At 37.6% G+C, this 22,417-nt stretch overlaps 3 protein-coding genes across 7 annotated transcripts; 2 read left to right on the top strand and 1 right to left on the bottom strand.

Annotated features, from left to right (window-relative positions):
- The first annotated feature begins 2,845 nt into the window (after positions 1-2,845).
- On the top strand, positions 2,846-10,326 carry LOC120277392 (caffeoylshikimate esterase). 5 transcript variants are annotated; one of them, XM_039284219.1, is made up of 4 exons: positions 2,847-3,985; positions 7,782-8,581; positions 8,699-8,772; positions 9,965-10,326. In XM_039284219.1, the coding sequence occupies exons 1-2, from the start codon at positions 3,021-3,023 to the stop codon at positions 7,822-7,824; spliced, it is 1,008 nt and encodes a 335-aa protein (XP_039140153.1). In that variant the 5' UTR covers positions 2,847-3,020; the 3' UTR covers positions 7,825-8,581; positions 8,699-8,772; positions 9,965-10,326. The 5 variants fall into 5 exon arrangements, with proteins under 5 accessions (XP_039140154.1, XP_039140153.1, XP_039140151.1 ...); XM_039284222.1 differs by lacking the exon at positions 9,965-10,326 and adding an exon at positions 6,507-7,667 and having other exon boundaries at positions 2,848-3,985; positions 8,699-9,957; XM_039284217.1 differs by lacking the exon at positions 9,965-10,326 and having other exon boundaries at positions 8,699-9,957.
- Positions 10,327-11,260: 934 nt separating this feature from the next.
- On the top strand, positions 11,261-16,291 carry LOC120277405 (secretory carrier-associated membrane protein 2-like). The gene is given in 14 exon segments (XM_039284241.1): positions 11,261-11,463; positions 12,017-12,079; positions 12,450-12,566; positions 12,800-12,862; positions 13,353-13,386; positions 13,487-13,609; positions 14,440-14,502; positions 14,603-14,652; positions 14,654-14,697; positions 14,781-14,826; positions 14,948-15,015; positions 15,100-15,148; positions 15,477-15,542; positions 15,868-16,291. Coding segments are annotated over 14 exon segments (930 nt in total). The 5' UTR covers positions 11,261-11,406; the 3' UTR covers positions 15,955-16,291.
- Positions 16,292-16,675: 384 nt separating this feature from the next.
- Positions 16,676-20,952, bottom strand: LOC120278025 (internal alternative NAD(P)H-ubiquinone oxidoreductase A1, mitochondrial-like). Its single transcript, XM_039284913.1, has 9 exons — positions 20,756-20,952; positions 19,560-20,345; positions 19,069-19,282; positions 18,495-18,655; positions 18,349-18,414; positions 18,083-18,246; positions 17,794-17,908; positions 17,198-17,377; positions 16,676-17,077 (listed from the first exon to the last, which is right to left on the bottom strand). The coding sequence occupies exons 2-9, from the start codon at positions 19,899-19,901 to the stop codon at positions 16,922-16,924; spliced, it is 1,398 nt and encodes a 465-aa protein (XP_039140847.1). The 5' UTR covers positions 19,902-20,345; positions 20,756-20,952; the 3' UTR covers positions 16,676-16,921.
- Positions 20,953-22,417: the final 1,465 nt, after the last annotated feature.

The raw sequence follows: 22,417 nt of genomic DNA, 5'->3' as shown, positions 1-22,417 counted from the left end.
ATTTGTGGTCTTTGTCTAGCTTATGATGGTGACGAGTTACCTCAGTGGTGTGGCGTCTCAGGCAGAGTAATGCTAAGTTGCATGCACAACACCACCAGCATCTCTCCCATCTAATTATGCAATTAAATCTCACAATCACCACTAATCATTTTTCTTTTTTTTGCAAAATAATCAATGGCAGCCAAAGCTAAGCACAGACAGTGATGTCTGCAACGGACTATTATTTCGTTTTGTAATAAATTAACAATATATATTTTAGAAATAGAAAACTTTTATTTCTAATTCATTGCTAATTCAATTTAGCAACGGATTAGAAACAAAAAATGTTATTTGTAAATTGTAATTATTTTGTAGTATAAGCTACTACTGCTGAGAAGAACCATGTGTTTATTTTATTTTATTTTATTTTTTAAAAATAAACTATAACTTTGTTAAAATTAAAAAAATAGTATAACAAGTAGCAAAGCTATGGAAGAAAATAATAACACACAAGTACAAAGATTCATCGGGGATGGGAATAGTAAGAATAAATTGAACATGGACTCAAACTATATATATATATATATATATATACCTCTAGGCTAAGAAAGGATCTCCTCCCAACAAAGTAAAGAGAAAACATTGTGTTCATTTATTTATAAAAATAGAAAAGCTATTATTTTATTAAAAAAATCAAAGTACAAAAACAGATAAAGTAAAAACAAACAAGCATCAACCACTCAAAAGAAAAAAAAAAAAGAAACACTAAAGAGTGATCACCAGTGGTGAAAAACAAAACTGACAAAGAAACCAAAAAACAAAGAAAGGGGAAAGCAGGATCAGAATCAGAAATATTTGTTGTGTGACAATAAGATCCGGCTCAGTCTGGTGGGGGAAGTATATCACTCCGTAAGGTAGGAAAGCTCTTGAGTGAGTGGATGGAGTCTCCTTGGGCGAAACTGGTGCATGTCTCGGCCCAGAGAAATCAAAACAAGAAGTATGTAAATAATTTTGTTAATGACTGAAAATAAGCAACACACGTATTTTGTAAATTTTCCTATTTTGCTCAAAGAAGATATTCTATAAAAAAAGCTTTTTTGAAAAGGTCCCATAAGATATGATGTTCTGCTTCAAGCAAGAAACATCGTGTTTATGTTTCTTTCTTTCTTTTTTCCAAAAATAAAATAATAAATTAAATATTTTCTAAAGATCTTGCTTTGATTTGCAAGAAGGAAAGAAGAAAAGCAAAACTAGGGCAGGCTATATATTGGTAACAGCTGAAGAAAAGGTATTTTAAAGAGTAAAAACTAGTAACAGCTAAAATACCAAAAAACCTCAACATTTTTGAAAAATTTACCAACATATAAAATTGTTATTTTACCTTTGAAACACTCAAAATTTATTTTTTTTTTTAAAAAAAAAAATCTTGTGAATAGGTCCAACGGGGAAGCGGGGTATTACACATTGGACAGTGTAGCTAGGGGAGGTTGCAATGGTTTTACCTATAACAAAGTATAGACGGGGTATTTTTTTATCATGTTGTTGTAAAGACGACAAACCACCTATATTGTAGCACTCCTATGCTTACCAAAATTTGTAACTGTTTTATTCATGTTTTTGGCCTCACTCAATACCAACATCTTTGGCTAAAATTCATTTTGGAGGCTCAACCTAGAGTCTCATTGTCAGAAAAGTTGGGAACTCTTTATTCGAGCTATTTCGTGAAATCTCTGGTAACCTCATACCCAATGTATATTTTCTTTTACCTATTTTGATTCTAATTAAAATTGATCGTATATAATACTTCTTTAATAATGAATCATTTGAAAACCTTTGAGATTTGAGTATGATAAAAATGCTACGAACAAATGATCTTCTTAATCGATTATTTCCTTGAAGCTTTATCTCATTATTTTACCTTTTCTCTTTTTATTATTAGGTCACCTAATCATTTTTTTTTTATTTGAATGAGCATTTATTCCTCGTTAATCTTTGAATTTGTAATCTTATTTAATATATTTTATTGTTTAGTAATTTTATTTAAAAGTTGAATAGTTTCGAGAGAAGAAAATGAATAACAAACTAAAATTTACAATTTGTGAATAATTTTAATTTGAGAAAAAATCAAATTATAATGTTGGAGTGTGAGATGATTCTTTTTTTTTTTAATAAGATGGATAAACTATATATAAATTATACTTTATGAAATAAATAAAAATAAAAATAAAGGCCCCAAAGGTAGAGGTAGTGAGGATCTTCTACTAGAGAGCCGTCAATCAAAGCTAGAGTATGTGCTAGGTGGTGATCTTGTGATAATCGTCATGAGGGTCGCTCTCATCTTGCGTGAGAAATTTTAGAAACCGTATACTTCTCTGGGGCATGTTCATTTGGGGGGAAAGTGATCTGAAGTGAGGAAGTGTCATTTCTCTGAAGTGGGAGGAAATGATATCACTTCCAGCATTTCTGGTGTTTATTTGTCAGATAGAATATAAATAGAGTGTTTAGGTGTTATGTTAAGTTCTATGAGTTCAAAAAATACTTTGGAAATGAGAGGAAGTAAGTTTTTATAGATTGGTTCACTTCCCCCCACTTCAGTAAAAAAAAATTGTCAAAATGGGTTTAGTTCAAAATACACTTCAAATAGAAGTGGAAGAAGTAACACTTTCCCCAACTTCAGGACAAATGAATATGAAGTGGAGACAGTGCAGTAGGCAAGTTCATATTTCTTTTTAGTTTTAATATCTATCGAGAAACATATGATTTATTTTCAAAGTTAAAAAGAACTGAGCATGCAATCTACTTCTAAATCAAATTTGCTAAACAATTGTTTTTATAAACAATGACCAAGACGACCTGTGTAAAGGGCCGAGACCACTGTACCATCCATCCCTGAGAATTTGATCGATTTAATCTAACAATTGAAATTGATAAAAGGAGGAAAAAGTGAAAAACCCAGATTGGTATATTTGATTTGGTACTGTTAATTACCTACCGGCTACCACAAGGACGTCGGCCTAGTAGTTAAACTAGACTGAAAAAGGATGGGACCGAAGGAGGAGGAGGAGCAACAGTCCCCACCCCGCAACTTCTGGGGCAACACACCGGAAGACGAGGAGGCGTACCACGCATCCCAAGGCATCAAATCCACCAACTCCTTCCACGACTCCCCGGGGGGGCTCTCCCTCTTCGCCCGCTCGTGGGAGCCACTGCCACCATCCTCCCCACGGGCACTCCTCTTCATGCTCCACGGCTACGGCAACGACATCTCCTGGACCTTCCAGTCCTCGCCCATCTTCCTAGCCCGCTCCGCCTTTTCCTGCTTCGCTCTCGACCTCCCTGGCCATGGCCGCTCCCAGGGCCTCCGCGCCTTCGTCCCCGACGTTGACGCTGTTGTTGATGACTGCATCTCCTATATCGACTCCATCCGGCGACGCCCCGAATATCGAGACCTCCCCTGCTTCCTCTTTGGCGAATCCATGGGCGGGGCCATCTGCCTCCTCATCCATCTCCGTCATCTGACCGCCCGCAGGTGGGACGGGGCCATCCTTGTTGCGCCCATGTGCAAGATCTCTGATAACATCCGGCCGAGATGGCCAATCCCCCAGATCCTCACATTCGTCGCCAAATTCCTTCCCACGTTGCCAATCGTACCCACCGCTGACCTGGTGGAGAAGTCGGTCAAGGTCGAGGAGAAGAGGTTCATCGCCGCCTGCAACCCGCTGAGGTATCAGGGAAGGCCTAGGCTTGGGACTGTGCTGGAGCTTCTGCGGGTCACTGACGACTTGAGCTCCAGGCTCTCCGAGGTCAGCCTTCCCTTCATCGTGCTTCACGGCAGCGCCGATGTGGTTACTGACCCGAGTGTCAGCCAGACGCTCTACGACGCGGCGAGGAGCGAGGATAAGACCATCAAGATCTATGAGGGCATGATGCACTCCTTGCTGTTTGGTGAAACGGATGACAATGTTGCCATAGTTCGGAACGACATATTGGCCTGGCTGAACGACAGGTGCGCTAGACCCAGCTTTCCATCTTAATTCATATAACTATACCATTCTTCCTTCTTCTTCTTGGCCCTCATGTTGCTGTTGTTGTTGCTGGATCACCCTGATTTCTGTTTTAGTACCACATTTATGTTTCATTTATTTATATTCTGAAAACATCAAACACTGCATTGCCATGAGTTGGATGATTTTGTGAAATTCCTTTTTTCTGACATTTTTCAAAAATTATTTGATATTGCTTACATAAATAACACGGTAATTGTCGCTGGATCCTACGGAAGCCCATCTGTAGGCTGCAAGCTGCTTTCCTAAATCTGCACTTGATCTCTGAGACTTATGTTGGTTCCATTAGCCATCCAGCATGACTGACTTCAGTTACTTAGTTTATCAATTGTGTCTTCCTCTCACCTTCCCCTTAGAGGTAGCTTGCATCTGAAAGCGGCAATCTTTGTCAACACTTGTTCTCATGTCTTCCCACCTATTCCAAGTAATGTGCATCACTAGGATTATAGGTAAAAGTTGATTAACTCATGAATGATGCCTACAATGATGATTTGTTGTGCCCTTTGTCCTCCCTGAGCAGTCCAATTTCATTCGTCAGCAATGTGTTGCTGATGTCTGCATCAGGTTCCTCTTTTGACTCCACCTTCCTAGCAATCAGCAGCGCAAATATGATGTGATAATCCCTGAGCCATGACTAGGTTGATTCCTTCAAAAGGATACATTAGGTGCATGATGCCAACTGAAAAATGTGGCACTTTTCACTTAAAATCCTTGCTAATTTCATAGGCTTTTGGATGATACCGAACATGGTCAGTCATAATTGTTGGGTATACCAGACTAGGTGAATAACTAAACAAGGAGAGGACCATTTTGGGGGGATTGTGTAAAATTAGCCAATTATCTGAGAAAAACAGGTCTTTGCATGCAAAATTAGTGGTCTAAAGGACAAGATCATTTGTTGCTGGGCATTACAAGATGGTCTTGAACTTCCACAAACTTTGATATTTCCATATTCAATTTTGGATACATTTATCTTCCACCAGTTGCATCCCCATGGGGAGCAGCCCTAAAGATGATGTTTACTGAAAAACCAAAGGTTACCCTGATCGAAAGGATATTCTTTGTAATGTGATACCCCTCGAATGAAACATAAGGGAGTAGATGTAGAGAGATCACGACGATCTAATAAAAAAGGTGAGCTCCGTATGACTGGGGAAGAAAGCATGAAGACTGATTGGCCTAGCTAAACTGAAAATATCTTGCTGAAGCAACAATTAAACCTTGTAACTTATGTTAGGAGAAAACTTTTGAAGGGAAAGTTCTAGTGTTATTGCTATGTTTAACTATTCCCTGTTGTGATTATTTCTTGATGTGTATTGCTGATAAGAGATATCACACAGAATTTTTTTGCTTTGAACATGTAGCTTGCAATGCATTTACATCCACAGATATTACGTTACAGTTATATTTCTATATAGCAATTCACTCTGACTATGTTATCTGTGGATCAGAACAAGAAACAACATCATGTTTTTTGTTTAAGGTGATTATGGTTCTTTCCTTTTGAAGCAGCAGCTATCTTGAATGGATATTGATTCCTGCTCTTATAGCACTAAAGAGGCCTGGGGTCTTATTGCATCCCAATGTCGTCTTGCTGTGAGCTGATTGATCTTGGTTGGTTGATATTGAGGGGATTGCATAAATCTGATTTTTGGATATTTGACTAAAAATCGAATCTCAATTCTTCATAAATTTGCTTATAATAAAAATTGGTATTGGAAAGGGCCTAACAAGGAGAGAAAATGCAAGATGCTGGTAGAGCGGCTTAAACAGTAAGGCATAATAATGTGTTTTTGCAAATCATGCCATATAATAAATTATTTGTTGCCCAATCCGGGTAAATTTATTTGTTGTCTTCTCTGACATAAATTCTCTCAGATAAATTGGAACTGTTGCCCCTCCTTTCTACATGTTAGATTTTATATTTTGGTACTAGTGGGCCCTATATGGGTTCTATATGGGCTTAGGGGTCTTACACCAAAAAGTCTCAAGACTTAGTGGCTCAACCCCTGTACCTATATATAAACCCATTATACTTCTATCACACAACCGATGTGGTACTATATTTCTAACACTACAATTATCCATTTATTGTTATTTGTTAATTAGCAGGGCTTCTGCATTCCCATTAATTGCATATTTTCCTTTGCTTACTATTCCTTGGCTTCTGCATTCCCATTAATTGCATATTTTCCTTTGCTTACTATTCCTTGCAATAGTAAATTTCAGAATCACAAAGCAGCTATATTTATGGGGAAAGCATTTCTAACTCACAGAAAAGGCATTCATAATCTATTCATGGCCACCCTGGTAGATGTTATGATTTGAAATTTTTTTTAAAGACCACTTTTATATTTAACAAGTTCATATCATTTATACTGTGCCTTTTCTTTTGAGAACTTGGATTTTATTGTTGGATTTTCTGGCAATGTCTTAGTTTTTTTGTATTTATCTGGATGGCAGTGAGTAATCCGAGGTTTATTGTCACCCTCATACTCACAAATGTGATGCCAAGTCTGATGATCTTCAAAAACGTTACTCTGCCTCTGAGTGAGAGCACTCTCCATTTCTCCGCTTCTATGAATTTATTTTATTAATAATCTTCATGCATATGCAAGGCAATAACTTTTATTTAGATTTTGAAAAAATATTGGCCTTTTTATCGATTATTTGTCTAGTAGCTTGGGGAAGGGACTATCATCACTCAATATGTGGGCAAACCATTTATGGGTTAATTGCTGTGACCTTTAATTTGAGCCCTGTGTCATGCTAATGTTCCATTTCTATGTGTATAAGTGTTTCATGCACAAATGGTGCAGGTATGTGTAATCTATTGGATACGGGTTTGGTTTCGTGGCTCTCATGTCATGTCTGAATTACATTCTTTACTCATACCAATCCTCTAGTTTTTATGTTCCATATTAATCTGCCAATCAAATCACTCAGTATTTTTCTTTTTTAGCAAAAACTAAATGCAAAGTTTTTCTGAGGGAACTTGATTAACAAGACAAATGAGATTCTTGTGGTGCAATTATTTGGCATTTGCTTGCTTCATCAGCTTGTATAGTCTAATTGGTAGGATAATCATCGCAAGTTGCGAGCAGATACAATTAATATGAGAATTGAAAATTCGTGTAATTCATCCCTCTATCTTTTGTTTTTGTTTAAGGGAATTATCACATTATTATCCTTTCAATGATGACAGCATTGCTTGCTCAAGTTGTACTTGTCTGTTATCATGAGTTGATTTATGCATGTTTAGGCTGAACTAGTTCATAGGTGGAGATCCAAATCATCTGATGTATATTTGGTTTGTGGAATGAGAAGGTATATCTGGAAGATCTTTATAGAGATTGAAGCAACTCAAATTACTGCCAATACTTACAATTTAATCCCTTTTAGATATGTGAATTTCTGTTAGTTCGATGTTATGTATTTGTTGATGGCGTTGATGATACTAGGTTATAAATCATCGATAGGTCATCTACAAGAAAAGCTTTGTGTGCTTTTATTTTCGAGACCTACCCAAGATTAGCTGTGTTGTCTCTCTTGCAATACTGACTTGTCCTAGCAATATAAAGAAACTGCTCAACTATAAGTTCTCCTCAAGCATCTGCATGTTTGGTATTGTGTGCTCTCCTCAACAATTTGATTATCTAAATCCATCTGTGTCCGCTATCATATGTCAGCCTTCCAATCTTGTTTTTTTTTGTTTTTTTGTTTTTTTCAATCCCACAGTTCTTGGCATGATGAGCTTCAAAAGCGCAGAGCTGTGACTTGAAGATAGAGTTGGAAAAATCAGAAGACTCCATTGCCTTGGTCCTAATACATACATTTGATTCGTTAGTTTTGGCACATTCGTGCTTCTCTGTTCATAAAAATATGCATTATAACTAGTTGGGTTTTCATGGATGTTCAATTGAAGTTGGTACTGAAAAATCATATTGATGGATAGATGTTGATTCTTGGGACTTCCTGCTGAAGAAATGGTCATCATATACGTATGGTTGCTTGATTAGATATTGCTCCTTCTAGATTATTGCAGTCCAAGTTGGAAAGCTTCAAAGCTGAGAGAGTAAGCAATAACCTTAACCCTCTTTGATACCGACTGCATTCAGATAGATCTTGTGCTCGTAGGTTCACTGAAGGATCATAAAAAGAATGCTCATCAGAATGTCAGGTTTTAGCGTCTGTCTCATCTCAAGTGAAACTGTGAAGATAATGGAGAAACTTGGGAAAAAGAAATCTGTAAGTGGTCCTCTTGATTTTTTCTTAGGATGTATGAAGAAGAAAAGAGAGAGTTAGGAAGAGAGAGCACAAGTGTAGTCATGGATGGGAATGTGAATGAGGATACTGTGCCAATTTCTTCTGAATCTATAGAAAAAGAGGAGTTAACATAAGGCCGTGGTTAAAATGCTGGAATTTATCATGGAGGATATTCAGGATGCGTGGATTCCTGTGAAGATTCAGCAAGGATTCTGGATTCAATCACTCGGCAGAAGAATGTTTCAATCTTTATTCATCTGCTTGAGAGCCAGGTACCACACCAAGTACATTAAAATTGATTTCCACTGTCGTGTTTTCTCGCTGTGGTTGTCTGGTAATCACTAATCACTCTCTAAGGCCTTTGACTAGTGGTTTTTCTTTCTTTATAGTTGTTTATCATCACCGTCATCTTCAGAAGAGAGCAGCCCACAGGAAGATGATTAGCTGGCATAAAGTAGCAAAGGTTCAATCTCGACTTCCTTGGGGCTTCTCAGGGATTTGCTTCTGTTATCCAATAATGCTTCTTTTAAGCCTGGGTCTTTCCCTTTCACCTACTTGGGTATCCTGATTTCTCCTAAAAAGCTTGCTATGTCTCATTTTAATTTGATGGTGGAGAAAATTGATAGGGTCATTGCCAATTGGAATAAATCTCTGATTTCTCCTACTGGTAAAATGACTCTTATTAATTCCTCCCTGCTGTCTGTCTCTCTTTATTACCTTTCTGTTTATCCTATTCCGGATGTTATCTTGGATAAAATTTCCACTAAGGCTAGGAAGTTTCTGTGGTCAAATTGTGGCAATAGAAGTGGCATCCATTTGGTTAATAGAATTGATATCTCTCTTGATCATTCTGAGGGGAGTCTTTCTTTTAAAAATCTCAGAATTTCCAAAGTTGCTTTAATGGCCAAGCATGTCTTCAGTTTTTTAAATCAATGTGATCTCATTTGGGTGGATATTTTGACTCATAAGTATGGCAGGTTTAATATTTGGTCTGACAATATCCCTCCCAATTGCTCCTGTTTTTTTTGGCGTTTATGCCGTACTTCTCATACCCTTAAGCCTTTTCTTTGGATCAAGCATGTCAATCCTAGATAAGTTACTCTGTTGAGTGATCCTTGGTATTTTGAAGTCCCTTTGGCCTTCAAACCTACTTACCTGAATATGGACTTGGATTTGAATAATTATACTCTTATTGATTTCCTTGTGGATCCTCATTGGAATGGGCATGTTTTTAAATTGGTTTTTGGAGAACATATAAATTCCTTTGTCTTCCATTTTGGTTCAGTTAAATTTAAATGCTCTTCCTCATTGGGTCTGGTTCCCCAAGGCTTCAAATAACAGGATTTCCAACATGGTTTACAAGCAGTTAGTTTCTTATAATTGTGATCCTTGGATGGGTTGGAAAAAATTGTGGGCTTTAAAGATTTCTCCCAGAGTTGAGCATTTTCTTCTGGTTGTTGTTTAAGGGTAAGATTAAGACAACTGATTTTCTGCATGCTTTGAATTTGGGTCTTCAGGAAATGTGTGTTTTTTGTGGCCTCAATTTTGAAACTCCAGAGCATATTTTTTTTCCTGTGTCTTAAAGCCTAATATGTTTGGAATTCGGTTAGCTGCTTGTCGTGATGGTTTTTCTGCTGGGAATTGGATTACTGCAGATCACAACATTTTATGTAGTTTTGCTAAATCTGTCGTGGCTGCCACTGCTTGGTATCTTTGGAAAGCTAGGTGTAATGCCATTTCGGGAATGATGATCATGATTTCATTAACATCCCTAGAAAAGCTTATGCTTTGACCCAGGAATATTCTGCTGCTGCCAAACATTATCTTGAGCTGATGTATCATTGCTTCAAGGCTTTGCTTTAACATCCCTAGAGTGTTTCAGTCTGCTCTGTCTTTGTTCCATCAAGGCAGAGATTTACCCAGACGGCTTATGAAACTCATCACTGGGCATGGCTATTGTTTCTAGTTTTTTGGGTTGTTTGTTTTTCTGGTGTTGTTTTAGGTTTCTGTTTGTTTTTGTTGTCCTTATATTTTTTGTTTTTGTTGGGAACCTTTGTGTTTCTGCTTTATTTTCTAATAAATTCAGCTCTTGTGAGCTCTTTTTTAAAAAAAATTTAATAATAATAATAATACTCTTGCTTTCTATCCATAGAATTAATAATAATAATAATAAAAAAAATAATACTCTGTGGCCCGCCCTCTGAGTTCTTGTTACTTTAAAGAAGTATGGCAGAGTTCTCAAAAGGCTAACACCGGCTCTAGCAAGAGGTGATCGTTTGGCATGCGTTCGGGTGATCATTGGGGGCATAACAAAGAACTTAGTGGCCGCTAGAAAACAAGGTGGAGCTCCAGGAGTGGACAATGTTCACAAGTATGGTACTGGTGGCAAAGCCGCAGAAACTTCCGATCATGATAAGAAGCAACGGGGAGTCCGAGAAGGGAGGCCTGAGAAGTAGCATAAGACCAAAAAAGACCATGAATGAAAGAGAGTTGTGAGAAGGTGACTAGGTTAATTTCATGCAGGAGCTGATGCATGCCAGCAACGTACACTAGGAACTAACACGTCACGTCTCTGTCTTCAGAGTTTGCCAATGTACCGAGAGAGAGTTATGACTATGTTAGTGGCACGGTTTAGGCTTGTCAAATAAGTAGCCACAGGCATTTCTTTGAGATAGGAGGATGACTTCCCGGATGCGGCGGGGTTTGTACTGTATTTACAATTTGATTTAATAGAGAGTCCTTTCCATTTTTTTTTACCAAATGAAAAATAACCCTGCAATCTTGTTAGTTTGACACTTTGACGAGTGAACTTCTTTAGATAGTACTAACTACTAACAAACAGCATACTAGTTGTGCAAACTGCAAGGGAAGGGGGCATTCATGTTTTGTAATTGGGTCCACATCTCGAGGCATGATCTGCCATATAATAAGATGCAGGGGTAGGTCCTAAGTCCTAACCCACTGCGAAGCCAATAGTGAGTCCGTCACGCGGTGCCTTGCTTCCGAGGTATCGCGTTGCTTTTTAAATAAACAAAAATCTAAAAAGGGGAGGAAGAGGAAGAAGAAGAGATCGGGTCATCGCTGGTTTCATTTTCTGATGGCGGGCCGCTATGACAGCAACCCCTTCGATGAAGAGGAGGTCAATCCCTTCGCGGTCAGTTCCTTCTTCCCCCTGCTTCCTCTCTATCTAGATCTGTCCTTCTCGTTTCTAGGGTTTTTCCGACCTGTGATCGCAATTTATTTTGATTCAAGGGTTGGAAAGATCCCTGTGCCTGATTTTATAGATCTGATCGTATCGACTTGTTTCTCTCCAAATTTATTCAATTCTTCTTCCCAATTTCCAGATTATCCGCTGTGGCAAGATCGTTGGGTTTGAGTGTCTTTGATATAGGCTGTCATTAGAGACCCTTATATTTTTCATTTGGATCTATTTTGCTGTCTTTGCACTGATGATTTCATTCTAAAAGAGATGACAAGGCACAATAAGTTCCTACTCGTTGCCTTTTTCTTGTTTCTTTTCCATTACCTGTTCTATTGACGAGATTTATTGTGCTAGTCCATGCCATTTTCATCTTGCTTTATTGATGATTATTTTCTTCTTTCAAGCAATTTGCCCCGTATAAGAACCAAAACTGCCCTCTTTAGTTTTCCCTTAAATTGTAATGTTGACGGTTTGCTTCTTTTTATTTATTCATTTCTGAGAGCAGGATCCAGCGGTTCGAAAAGGAGCTGGACAATCAAACTTTGGTGGCGGCGCTTTCTACACAACTGTGAGTTGAAAACTTGTTGAGCTTCATTGCGTCTCTCAGGCTACTAACTGGGCCATGTAGAACATTTTTATTCTGTAGCAACATTGGTGTTGTTGTTTACAAAATGTTCTAATCACTACAAGTTTGATGACTATTTACTCACATTGAAGGAAGTTAATTGCTTGGAATTGTTCTATAATCTGCCCAATCAAATCTAGAAACTGACATAATTGTTGGATCCCATCCTGCATAACTATGCAAACATCCAAACATTTATTATTACTATGTTTATATACTATATAAAAGCTGGCCAAATATTTGTACTTTACAGTTCTTTCCTTTTCTGCAAGGAACTTACATCATGATTTACACATGCATTTCTGTGTTCCAGAACCCTGGTAGTGTGCCTCCTGCTTCAAATTCTAGGCTTTCACCTCTTCCCCCTGAACCTGCAGATTTCTACAATGACAGAAGTGCGACAATAGATATTCCTCTTGATTCATCCAAGGTTTGTGGATACCTTCAAAATTTAAAAAATTGTAGGAGACTTCCATAGCTGTAGATATTGTCACAAATTAGAACTCAGGCTATGTTGGTAGTTGACAGTGCTTCACACCTTAAAAGAGCACTTTGAAGACTTGCCAATTGGCCTGTGGTCTTTATGCCTGAATATGCTTCCTCCTTTCTATTCTTTTTTTGTCCATAATTTGCAAGTATTTTTCTTCTACCAATCTTACTTAGGACTTGAAGAAAAAAGAGAAGGAGCTTCAAGCTAAGGAGGCAGAACTGAAGAAGAGAGAACAGGTATCCTTCCTGTCAAAGTGATTTTCAATGAAGTATCCTTCTCTATTGCACTAACAAAATTTCCTTGTTGTACAAAGTTTTGTTTGGCTGGGTGGTTGTTTTGTTTTTGTGTGTGTTTTGTGGAACAAATTAGTTGAAGTGAAGGGGTGAAACAGAAGACCAAAGGGAACAACCCACTTCTTGATTTCTCCTGAAATAAACATCCCCCTTAAAGTGGCCCTGGGTCTTATATTTCAAAGTGCTGGTTGGAATATCTATTTACTTTTCACAGCGGAGGAACATGCCAATTTGCTTGTTACTCCTTTATTCCTATTACACATTGATTTTCATGCCACTATGGTTATTTGCATGTTTGTTTAATGTGTTGTAGAGAATCGTTACGTTGCTTTTTTTTTTTTCTTGCTCTAACTTTTCCTAAACCCCCTATGCTTTGTGTGGCAAAGTTGATGACCGTAAGTTACACTAAGTTCATTTAATATTCAATTTTCAGGAATTAAAACGCAGAGAGGATGCTGCAGCAAGAGGTACATCTTTTATTTCTGTGAAGGAATTAATGTGATCTTTTTAATATTTAGTGATTGAGAGGCTGACATTTATATATGGTTCATTATTTGTCTTTCTCAGCTGGAATTGTTATTGAAGAGAAAAACTGGCCTCCGTTTTTTCCCATCATTCATCATGATATTGCAAATGAAATACCCATCCATCTTCAGAGGTTGCAATATTTTGCATTTGCATCATTGTTAGGTGAGCCTCTTCTTGGAGTTGTATTGTATTTCTCCATGCCAGATTACATGATTTCCATGCTTTGTAAGACTTAAACTTGTTATGCTCATTGAACTTCATATGTTGTGAGAAATCTCTTTGTGAGCAGATAATGAATTAAGCATGTCCAAGCACTAGTTTTCTCTCATTATGTCATGATATATATTATGACCAAAGAATGACTTGCAAGTCTTTAAAAGCTCAGTTGTTGTGCTGCACCACACTGACAACTACGCAATCTACACCAGAAAGAACAAAAAAAAATGAATCACTTGAACAGCCTTTCTTCTTGTGTTTGGTTAAACTTCCTAGTTTATTAGTTTGTTCACCTGTTGATTCTAATAGTTTGTTGTTTCCATGCTTGGGTAAAAATGGGATTTGTTTGGAGATAGGATATGTAGTTGTTTTCAGTTAAGGACATCTATAAGGTATACTGCAATGATTGGATGGTTATGCATTGGGCTTTTAAGCAGGATCGTATTGGAGAGAAATGAATTAGGGTTTGGTATATTTTTGTTGGTGAATGCATTGTTGCATTATTGTATATTATGGTTATGCTGGAACCTGAGGACTGAATGAATGGTAAATGTTGCTTTGGGTTCTGTGATGGATTACTGTGATGGCTCAAGTTTATGCTTTATAGCCAATCCATTTATCTAACTCTGGCATGTTTAGGTTGAATGATGTTAAATTAGTGTCTTTTTTACTGTACATAACTAGTTTTTTTAAGTAGAAGTTAACATGTTAAACATTTTGGTAGTTCAAGTGTATGCAAAATCTGTCTTAATTTTGTCTGCTTTATATGTTGTTAGGCTTAACTCTTTGCCTATTCTGGAACATCATTGCAGTCACAACAGCTTGGATTAAGGGTGAAGGTATGATTGGCTTGGTTATTTTGAAACTTGACATTACATGTGATGCTGGTTTGCTAAGTCAGTTTTCCTCGTAAATTATGCTGATATAGCTTGTTTCCAGGTGTAAAGATATGGCTACTTGCAATCATCTACTTCATCTCAGGAGTTCCTGGGAGCTTATGTTTTGTGGTATAAACCACTTTACCGTGCGATGAGGTACTTTAACTTCTGAGTTCTGAAATAGTTCCAATTTCAGATTTTGTATACCAGTTACTTACACTTATCTCAACATCTTGAAGGACTGAAAGTGCTTTGAAGTTTAGTTGGTTTTTCATGTTTTATCTGGTAAGTCCTCATTTATTTATTTATTTGTTGAATAGACAGGTCAATTATCTCTCTTTTTTCTTTTTTTAACTTTTTGTTGAAACTCCATGGCTGACACCCTATGTTCTGTTCTCATATACAGCTTCACATTGTCTTCTGCATCTTTTCAGCTGTGGCACCTCCAATTATTTTCAAGGGGAAATCCTTGACGTAAGTTTCTGTCCTCGTGAAAATATTTATATTCAATCATAGCCAAATCACTAATCATTTGTTGTTTTTGTTTCTGTGGGACAGAGGAATATTACCAGCAATCGATCTGATAGGTGATCACGCCATAGTGGGAGTAAGTTCATACTTTTTATATTCTAACTCTTTTTACTTTTGAGTCAGTTTTTTAATGTTTCAATAATACATAGAAGAGTGTTGTTTTCTTTAATTGTCTAATTCTATGTTAACTTTTTTTTATTACTGTGGGCTGTGGCTATTCTAATGGTATTGCATACTGTTTCTTGCTTCTGGATCTTTGGGGTTAGCTCTCATAATGTAGAGGATGACTTAATACAATTGAACTATTAACTCTACTAGTTAGTTATGCAGTAAATGTCTTAATTCAATTATTAGTCTTTTGGATCTTGTTCATGGTGGTTGCTGCTCCATTGTCTTTCTTGCAGATTTTCTTCTTCATTGGATTTGGTTTCTTCTGCATTGAATCATTGCTTAGTGTCTGGGTCATTCAGGTGATCTTTAAATTTTTGCTTACTCAGTTACCTTTTTTTCTACAAGTGTGCATGCTTTGAAATGATAGAATGTGAGAATCGTCAGTGCTTGCAACAAAATGATTATATAAAAAAAAATGATTGAACCTGTGACATTTCTATTTGAAATCTATTTATGTGATAGTGCTTTTGAAGGATTTTCTTGTATAGAAGAGTTATTTTGCTGAATATTGAGAGATATTTTGATATATGAGCGGTAATAGATGAATCGTTGGAGTGGAAATTCTAAAATTCAAATTTGATGTGGCATTTTTATATCCGTGTTTATTCACCATTGAAATTTCAGCAAGTGTACATGTACTTCCGAGGGAGTGGGAAAGCTGCGGAGATGAAGCGGGAGGCAGCTCGAAGTGCAATGAGGGCAGCGATGTGATTGCAAGATGACATCTGTAGGATCCAATTCTTAACTCAATAGATGGAAAGCAGCAGAGAGGAGATTTGCCTTGGACAAGTACAAATCAGTTTCTGTTTGATGTGATTTCTTTATGTCCGTTTCATATTTTGTGAATTATATAGGTTCTTAAAACACATTTGTAGCCTATCTGTGTACCTCTTGTGGAGGCTGTTCTACATTGAATCACTGCCATTTTCTTTTGGTTTACTTGTACATTAGAGGTTTGACAGTCGTGATGCAGTTTGAATTCTTTCCGCGGTTGCCTGCTTTAGGCATTATTCTGGTTGACTTTAAGGAATTCTATTCAAGGTTTACATTCTTCAGGCGTGTGAATGGTGAGTTGGAGTTCATGCTTGGCATAAAATCTTTAACAAAGACCCTCACATCATAATAAGATTTTCATGAGTTTTTTTTAAAAAAAAAAAATTCACGAGTTTTTCCTTGCAAATAAATCTATTTGTTATAACTCTTGTACTACTACTATCTGTCTATTTCTATCATTATAATAAAAAATAAAACCAACAATTGTTTGTGTGCTATTTTGATCATTATAAGAAAATGAAACCATCAATTAATTTTGGTCCAAATGTACTACTGAGAGGAAACGAAGAATATATACTGTTAAGCCGTTAAAAAAATTCACATGTGAAAGATCAACTGTTAAGCCGTTAAAAAAACCAAAGATATGCAAGCCTCAGCAGAAATAAAATCTACTCACGGTCATAATCATTACTCACATTTTGGAAAATATGCTTTTACATAAAAATCAAACTCTGACCACTTACAAAAAGTTTTTAATAGGACCTGAATACAAAAAAAATTGATATATATATATATATTGGAGAAATGAGCAAGAGCACATCTCCGGCAATGGACGAAGATGACGGACTGAAAAATATAGATGGTGAATGTTAACGGACTAAAATGTTGTTGGGCTAGTGAGGTGTCAACCAATCCTGGAGTTATCCCGGCCGAATACGAAGGTGGTGGCCCAGTTCACTGCCACGTAGAATCTGTTCCTCCAGCTCACAACGCGGGTAAGATAAGCTGAGCGCCAGATGAACCAACTAAGAAACCCAGCCATGGACAGCCCTTTCGCATCCTAAGAAGCCAGAGCAAAACATTTTATTTGTCAACTTCTACATATATTTAAACCATGTATTTGGTATTATGCACAACTTGGAAAAAACCGATTATTTTATTTGTGACAAACATAGATTACCTTGTTCTGCCTTAGATCAACCAATGCCTTGTAACGCCCAACAGAAGCCATGCTTCCGAGGTGCCTGTAGATGAAGGGATCCCCGAGGGGTATGTCTGCCGCACAGCCTGCTTTTCCTCCATTCTCCTTTCCAATCTTCCTGAATAACTCTGCCAGATACTTGCCTTGCCTTTCCGCCACCTGCAGGAGTAGAATGCATCTCTTTGTCACAGACATAATTAATTAAACAATCTATTTCGAAGAATATTATGTGCAAGCCAAAACACAATATATATATAGGAACAGGGTGAATGCTGATTACCAAAAATAAAAAACATTTAAATAAATAAATAAAAGGCCAATCTACTTATGCTGAATATTAAATTTGCAAGGCAAAGAACTCTTCTCCATTCCTTCTACATAAAAATCAAATTCAAAGTTATCAGAATTTTCCACAAGAGATCACACGGGCAATTTTATTTTTCCAATAGATTCAACAACAAAATCTTAAAGAACATACGATATTCTCTGTATCAAAGCAGGATAGCAGACAATATGGTAGATTTAGAAGAAAATGCACATCTATTGGCAATGCAGTGCCCAAGAACAATAATAACCTGAGCCAATGCAGGAAGGACTTGCTTCCCTGTCTGCTCAAGAAAACCTGCACAGTCCCCGAGTGCAAACACATCTTCCACAGATGGAACACGCAACCACTCATCGATACCAATCCTAAACAAGATTACCAAAGTATCACAAAGGCGTATCAGAAGAATGGAGCTATAATAACAATTAGTAAGAGAGTAAATAACACATATCCGAGAGAAAATAAACAAGGACATCAGAAGAATTAAGCTGAAATCTTGCACACTCAATTTAGTTGCAGGTCAGTCATGTAAAACTAACCTTCCACCAGGAGCTTTAGGCAGATCAAGAGATTTCACAAATTGAGATGGTCCAACACCTGTAGACCAGACTAGCAGGCCATAAGGAATGTCAGTTCCATCACTCAACAGAATTTTATCAGGAAGCACCTCCTTCACAACACCTTGCACAAGGTGAACTCCAGACTGCAATAAGCATTACAGTGTCAAACTTTAGAATGTTCTTCTCATGGGCAAGAAAGCCCCTGAAATTAATGGACATAAAAATTCAAGGTAGGATCAACTTACCCTGGTCAAGTGATTAGTTGCATATTGCCTTAACCCCACCTCAAATGATGATAATATTTCATTGGCCTACAAACAATGCCAAGAAATTAATGAGCCATAATTCTAGGTCCTCAATGCAAGAGAGAATTCAGGTTATGATGGTATACCTCTATGAGGGTGACCCGGATGTAATCCTTTGCATGAGAGTACCTTTGGCGAACATCTCTCATGATAAAATCACTCAGTTCACCACTGAACTCAACTCCAGTCGGGCCACCGCCAATCACAACACAGTGCAGGAGGCGCTTCCTCTCTTCTTCCAATATGCCTGTGCCAAAGTTTTAGACTGAATTTACATTCACATGCAAAAATATGAACTCGGACTAATTACAATTGACAAATTTATACGGGGCTAATTAATATCCACCTCAACATTCAGAATGCTCTACACTAAGAAACCTAGAAAATCCTGCTCCCTTTCAAATTAAATCCATCCAAAATCATAAGGATATTTGATATTAAATTTGAAGCAACACCTCCAAAAGCAAACTTCCACAATATCATTGGATAAGAAGCACAGGCAGAGCACTGGGAAGAACTCTCAAAGTCAAACTTTAGGAAAGGCAAGTAATGATTACTAAAAAGGTCCAGAATAAAACCGTCTAATTTCATTTTTTTTTTTAGAACAGTGGATAAAACATGAATGCTATATTAAGGGAGAAATGCGATTGTAGTAGCTACCCGGATTTTCAGAAAGCATCAAGTTCAACAGAAGCTTCTTTCGGATTTCTTGTGCGTGATTGACTTCACGGAGGAAAAGTGCATGCTCCCTCACTCCTTTAATGTTGAATGTCAAAGGATCGGCACCAGCTGCAATGACCAGCTTGTCATAGGCAACTTTAAAGAGGTATGGATCACTAGGAAGGCCAGCATTGGGAGTAGCCTCACAATACACCTAAGAGAAACAGAGCAATCAGACCACTAAATGATTACCTGAAAACTCAGTGTAGATATATGCTTAGACTTGATTCATCTCTATTGTATAGAAAGAACCACTCATTTAAATGCAAGGTTATGACATGGCATGTTATGTCAAAAAATTCATCAATTGCCAAGTGATACCTCTGAGCACAAGAAATCTCCAGAACTTTAAAGACAGCAAACTTTAAGAAGCAAATTTGCAAGCATACCATTTTTTAGTATAAGATTAATAACAAGAAGTTTTAGCTTACTTCGTACTTGTCTGTATCAACGCCCATGCAAGAAGCCAAGTAGAAGTATGAATTAGGGGCTCCGGACAGAGCTGGCTGAATTCTACTAACTGGCTCCGCAACTGATCGAAATTCTAAGGTCCCGACGCATGTAGAAGCAAGCAGAGGAGTAAAGACCATATGGTTCCTTGGAGATATGCAGACAACATCATAGATTTTTGTGTCTAGCCCTTTAAGAAACCTGCAGGCAGCCCAACCAGAACCCAGAACGACGACTCGTGGCTTCTCCCCAGGTTTCGTTGGTTCAAGTCCCGGCAGCCTACCATCATCAACCTCGGCGTCCGAATCAATAAGATTAGCCATCTGTGGTGCTGGTGCTGGTGCTGCTGCTGCTGCTGCTGCTGCACCAGCAGCATGGTAATGGCATTGTGTTGTCACACCAACAGCCCTGTGGTGGAAAGCATCCCTCGGTAACGGTTTATCTACAGAAACTTGTTTCCAATTGGTGACTGTGGAATTTCTACTTATGAGGGAGGAGAAGTTTCGGCATTCATTCTCTGGGCGAGTTCCAGGAAGCAATCCAAGTTGACCAGCGTGGGTTGGGAGTGACAAATCTAGCAGAAGAATCAACAGAAAAAAAATGCCTCCATGTAGTTCTTGCAATCCTTGGCAACCCCATTCGTACGTGTGAGCAACTTTAGAACCTAGTCCACGTCGCTCCTTCAATATATACTAGTCTATATAGTAGAGAAACCTGATCTGGTGCTGATTCAAGATATTTGAAGATTGGATGGGAGCAAGGAAGAGCTGATAGAAGAATATATTGAAACATACAAAATGTTGAAATAGGTATACCATATGTTCAGATCAATAATTAAGAAAGATTTCTTTTGTCCTCGCGCAAGGAAAGCAAGTTAGCCTAGAGCTAATCTGCAAACAGGAATTCACTAGACAAGAAAAATAAAAAAAATAAAAAAAAATCTTTCTTGTTTTTCTTTCCGTCCGAAAGATAAAAAACAGGAAAAGAAAATCACACAACAAACATAAAAATTTCTCCACAGAAATTACCATGAATAATCAAGCACGTATATGGGACTAGTCACAAAATCATCAACTAGCTAGCTAAAGAGGTCATTCATAATATATAAATATATATATATATATATATATACATTCATCAACTTGAGATTTAAAAAAACAAATAAAAATGATCTCACCTCGCTAATAATCCTAGGCCCTAGCCACCTTCAGGACGATGGGTGAGGGTGAGGGTGCGAGGAAGACAGGCTTTTATATACATCCACGAACAGACACGTGCTTTCTGCGAAAATTGGAGGAAAAAGCAAGAGCAGAAAACGTTCACCCAAGAATCAAGGGAGAGAGGCTGAGGCTGGCTTGTGGAGCACGTAATTAAGTCTCACGGTCATCATTTAGTTTGCTGTTGCCATTGTTATCAAGCTGTGCGACAAATAAAGCAAGTCTATAAAGTGCAGCTAGCTGCTAGCTAGTAGCCGTCTGATTCCTGAATATCCCATTCTAAGTTCTAGAAGTAAAAGGAAATATTCCAATTTACAATTTTTCACAATGACCAAAACCAAATGAAAGGTACCGTGGGTTGGTGTTTGTTAGGTTCAGTACGGTTCATGCCGTGCGTAACCATTTTAATATGACAGAATCAACTGAGAAGCCTCTGTGCCAACCACTCTATGCAATGCACATGGGCGAAGCCCGAGTGATCGGGGCCCATTAGACATCAACTGGCCTGGCCTTTTAATCAGATGCCCGCTTATGACCATTCGTGCGTAAATGAATGCTTCAATTGCCCATTCCACACCGAGACAAATCTAGTCGTCTCTAACCGAGTGCATGTAAATTGTTGTCGCCTATTGGCTTGTTGTATGGAAAGCAACATTCCTAATGATCCTCTGCTACCAAATAAAGCCGCATTACCCTCAACTCAATTGACAAACTAGCCTTTAAGCATCCTGATCTCATATTGAAAAGTGTTGGAAATAATCCGTAGGTATAGCATGCAAGCAGATAAACAAACAAGATGGAACTTAATGAAAACAATAATAAAATGAAATGGCTTCGAATCAGTCATACAAAAGCACTGTCCTAACATTAAATTAGCCATCTTCATGCAGGTGAATCGGCTTCACCCTAAGTGTCAGAACACTCTAATCCACTAGCGAGATGACCCCTTTGCATAGCACATTTGACAAAGAGCAAGTTTTCAGTATCACAAATGGTTCAAAACTTCTTTTAAAAAAAAATTATAGATGGAAAAAAAGAGTTTTTTTATATATTGCTAAGATTTATGAGACTCTTTTTTTATAATGAGAGATCATCCAACTATAAGAAAAAAGTCATTAGAAAGGATCAATAAACAAAAGAAAAAATAAATCTATAAAATAATTTCATAACTATCTAAGATTGCAGTCAAAATAAAAAAAACAGAAAATAAATAAGAAAGATTAGTTAATTGAGACAATAAATGATAAAAGTTTTCATAGAACCAACATTAATTTAGGTTGGACCCATATCTAACAAAGAGAATATCCATGTGCGGGCCCTACAAATTAATTATAGAATTTTATGGGTGGTTTTGCTTGTCAACATGATTTTGGGGGCTCCGTCATGGTTGTAAAAGATGCCGAGCCACCTTTTCATTCACCTGCAAGTGTGTGTCCAGAGCGAAGCTGAAGACTCCATCTCTACCATCTGATGTAGTATGAAATTTTTAGATCTTTGAGTGGAGGAGGCAGAAGACGCTCCGCCTTCTAAGAAGACACATGATCAGAACACGGGCTAGTTGACGGTGGTGGTTCAAGAGAGGTTTGAGGAGCCCTGTGTCTTCCATGTTTATCTGTTGTTCT

This window comes from Dioscorea cayenensis, chromosome 15 (genome assembly GCF_009730915.1).
Source record: "Dioscorea cayenensis subsp. rotundata cultivar TDr96_F1 chromosome 15, TDr96_F1_v2_PseudoChromosome.rev07_lg8_w22 25.fasta, whole genome shotgun sequence".
NCBI classification, from domain to species: domain Eukaryota; kingdom Viridiplantae; phylum Streptophyta; class Magnoliopsida; order Dioscoreales; family Dioscoreaceae; genus Dioscorea; species Dioscorea cayenensis.
Note: the sequence above shows the minus strand (reverse complement) of the source record. Positions and strands in the feature narration are given on the sequence as shown.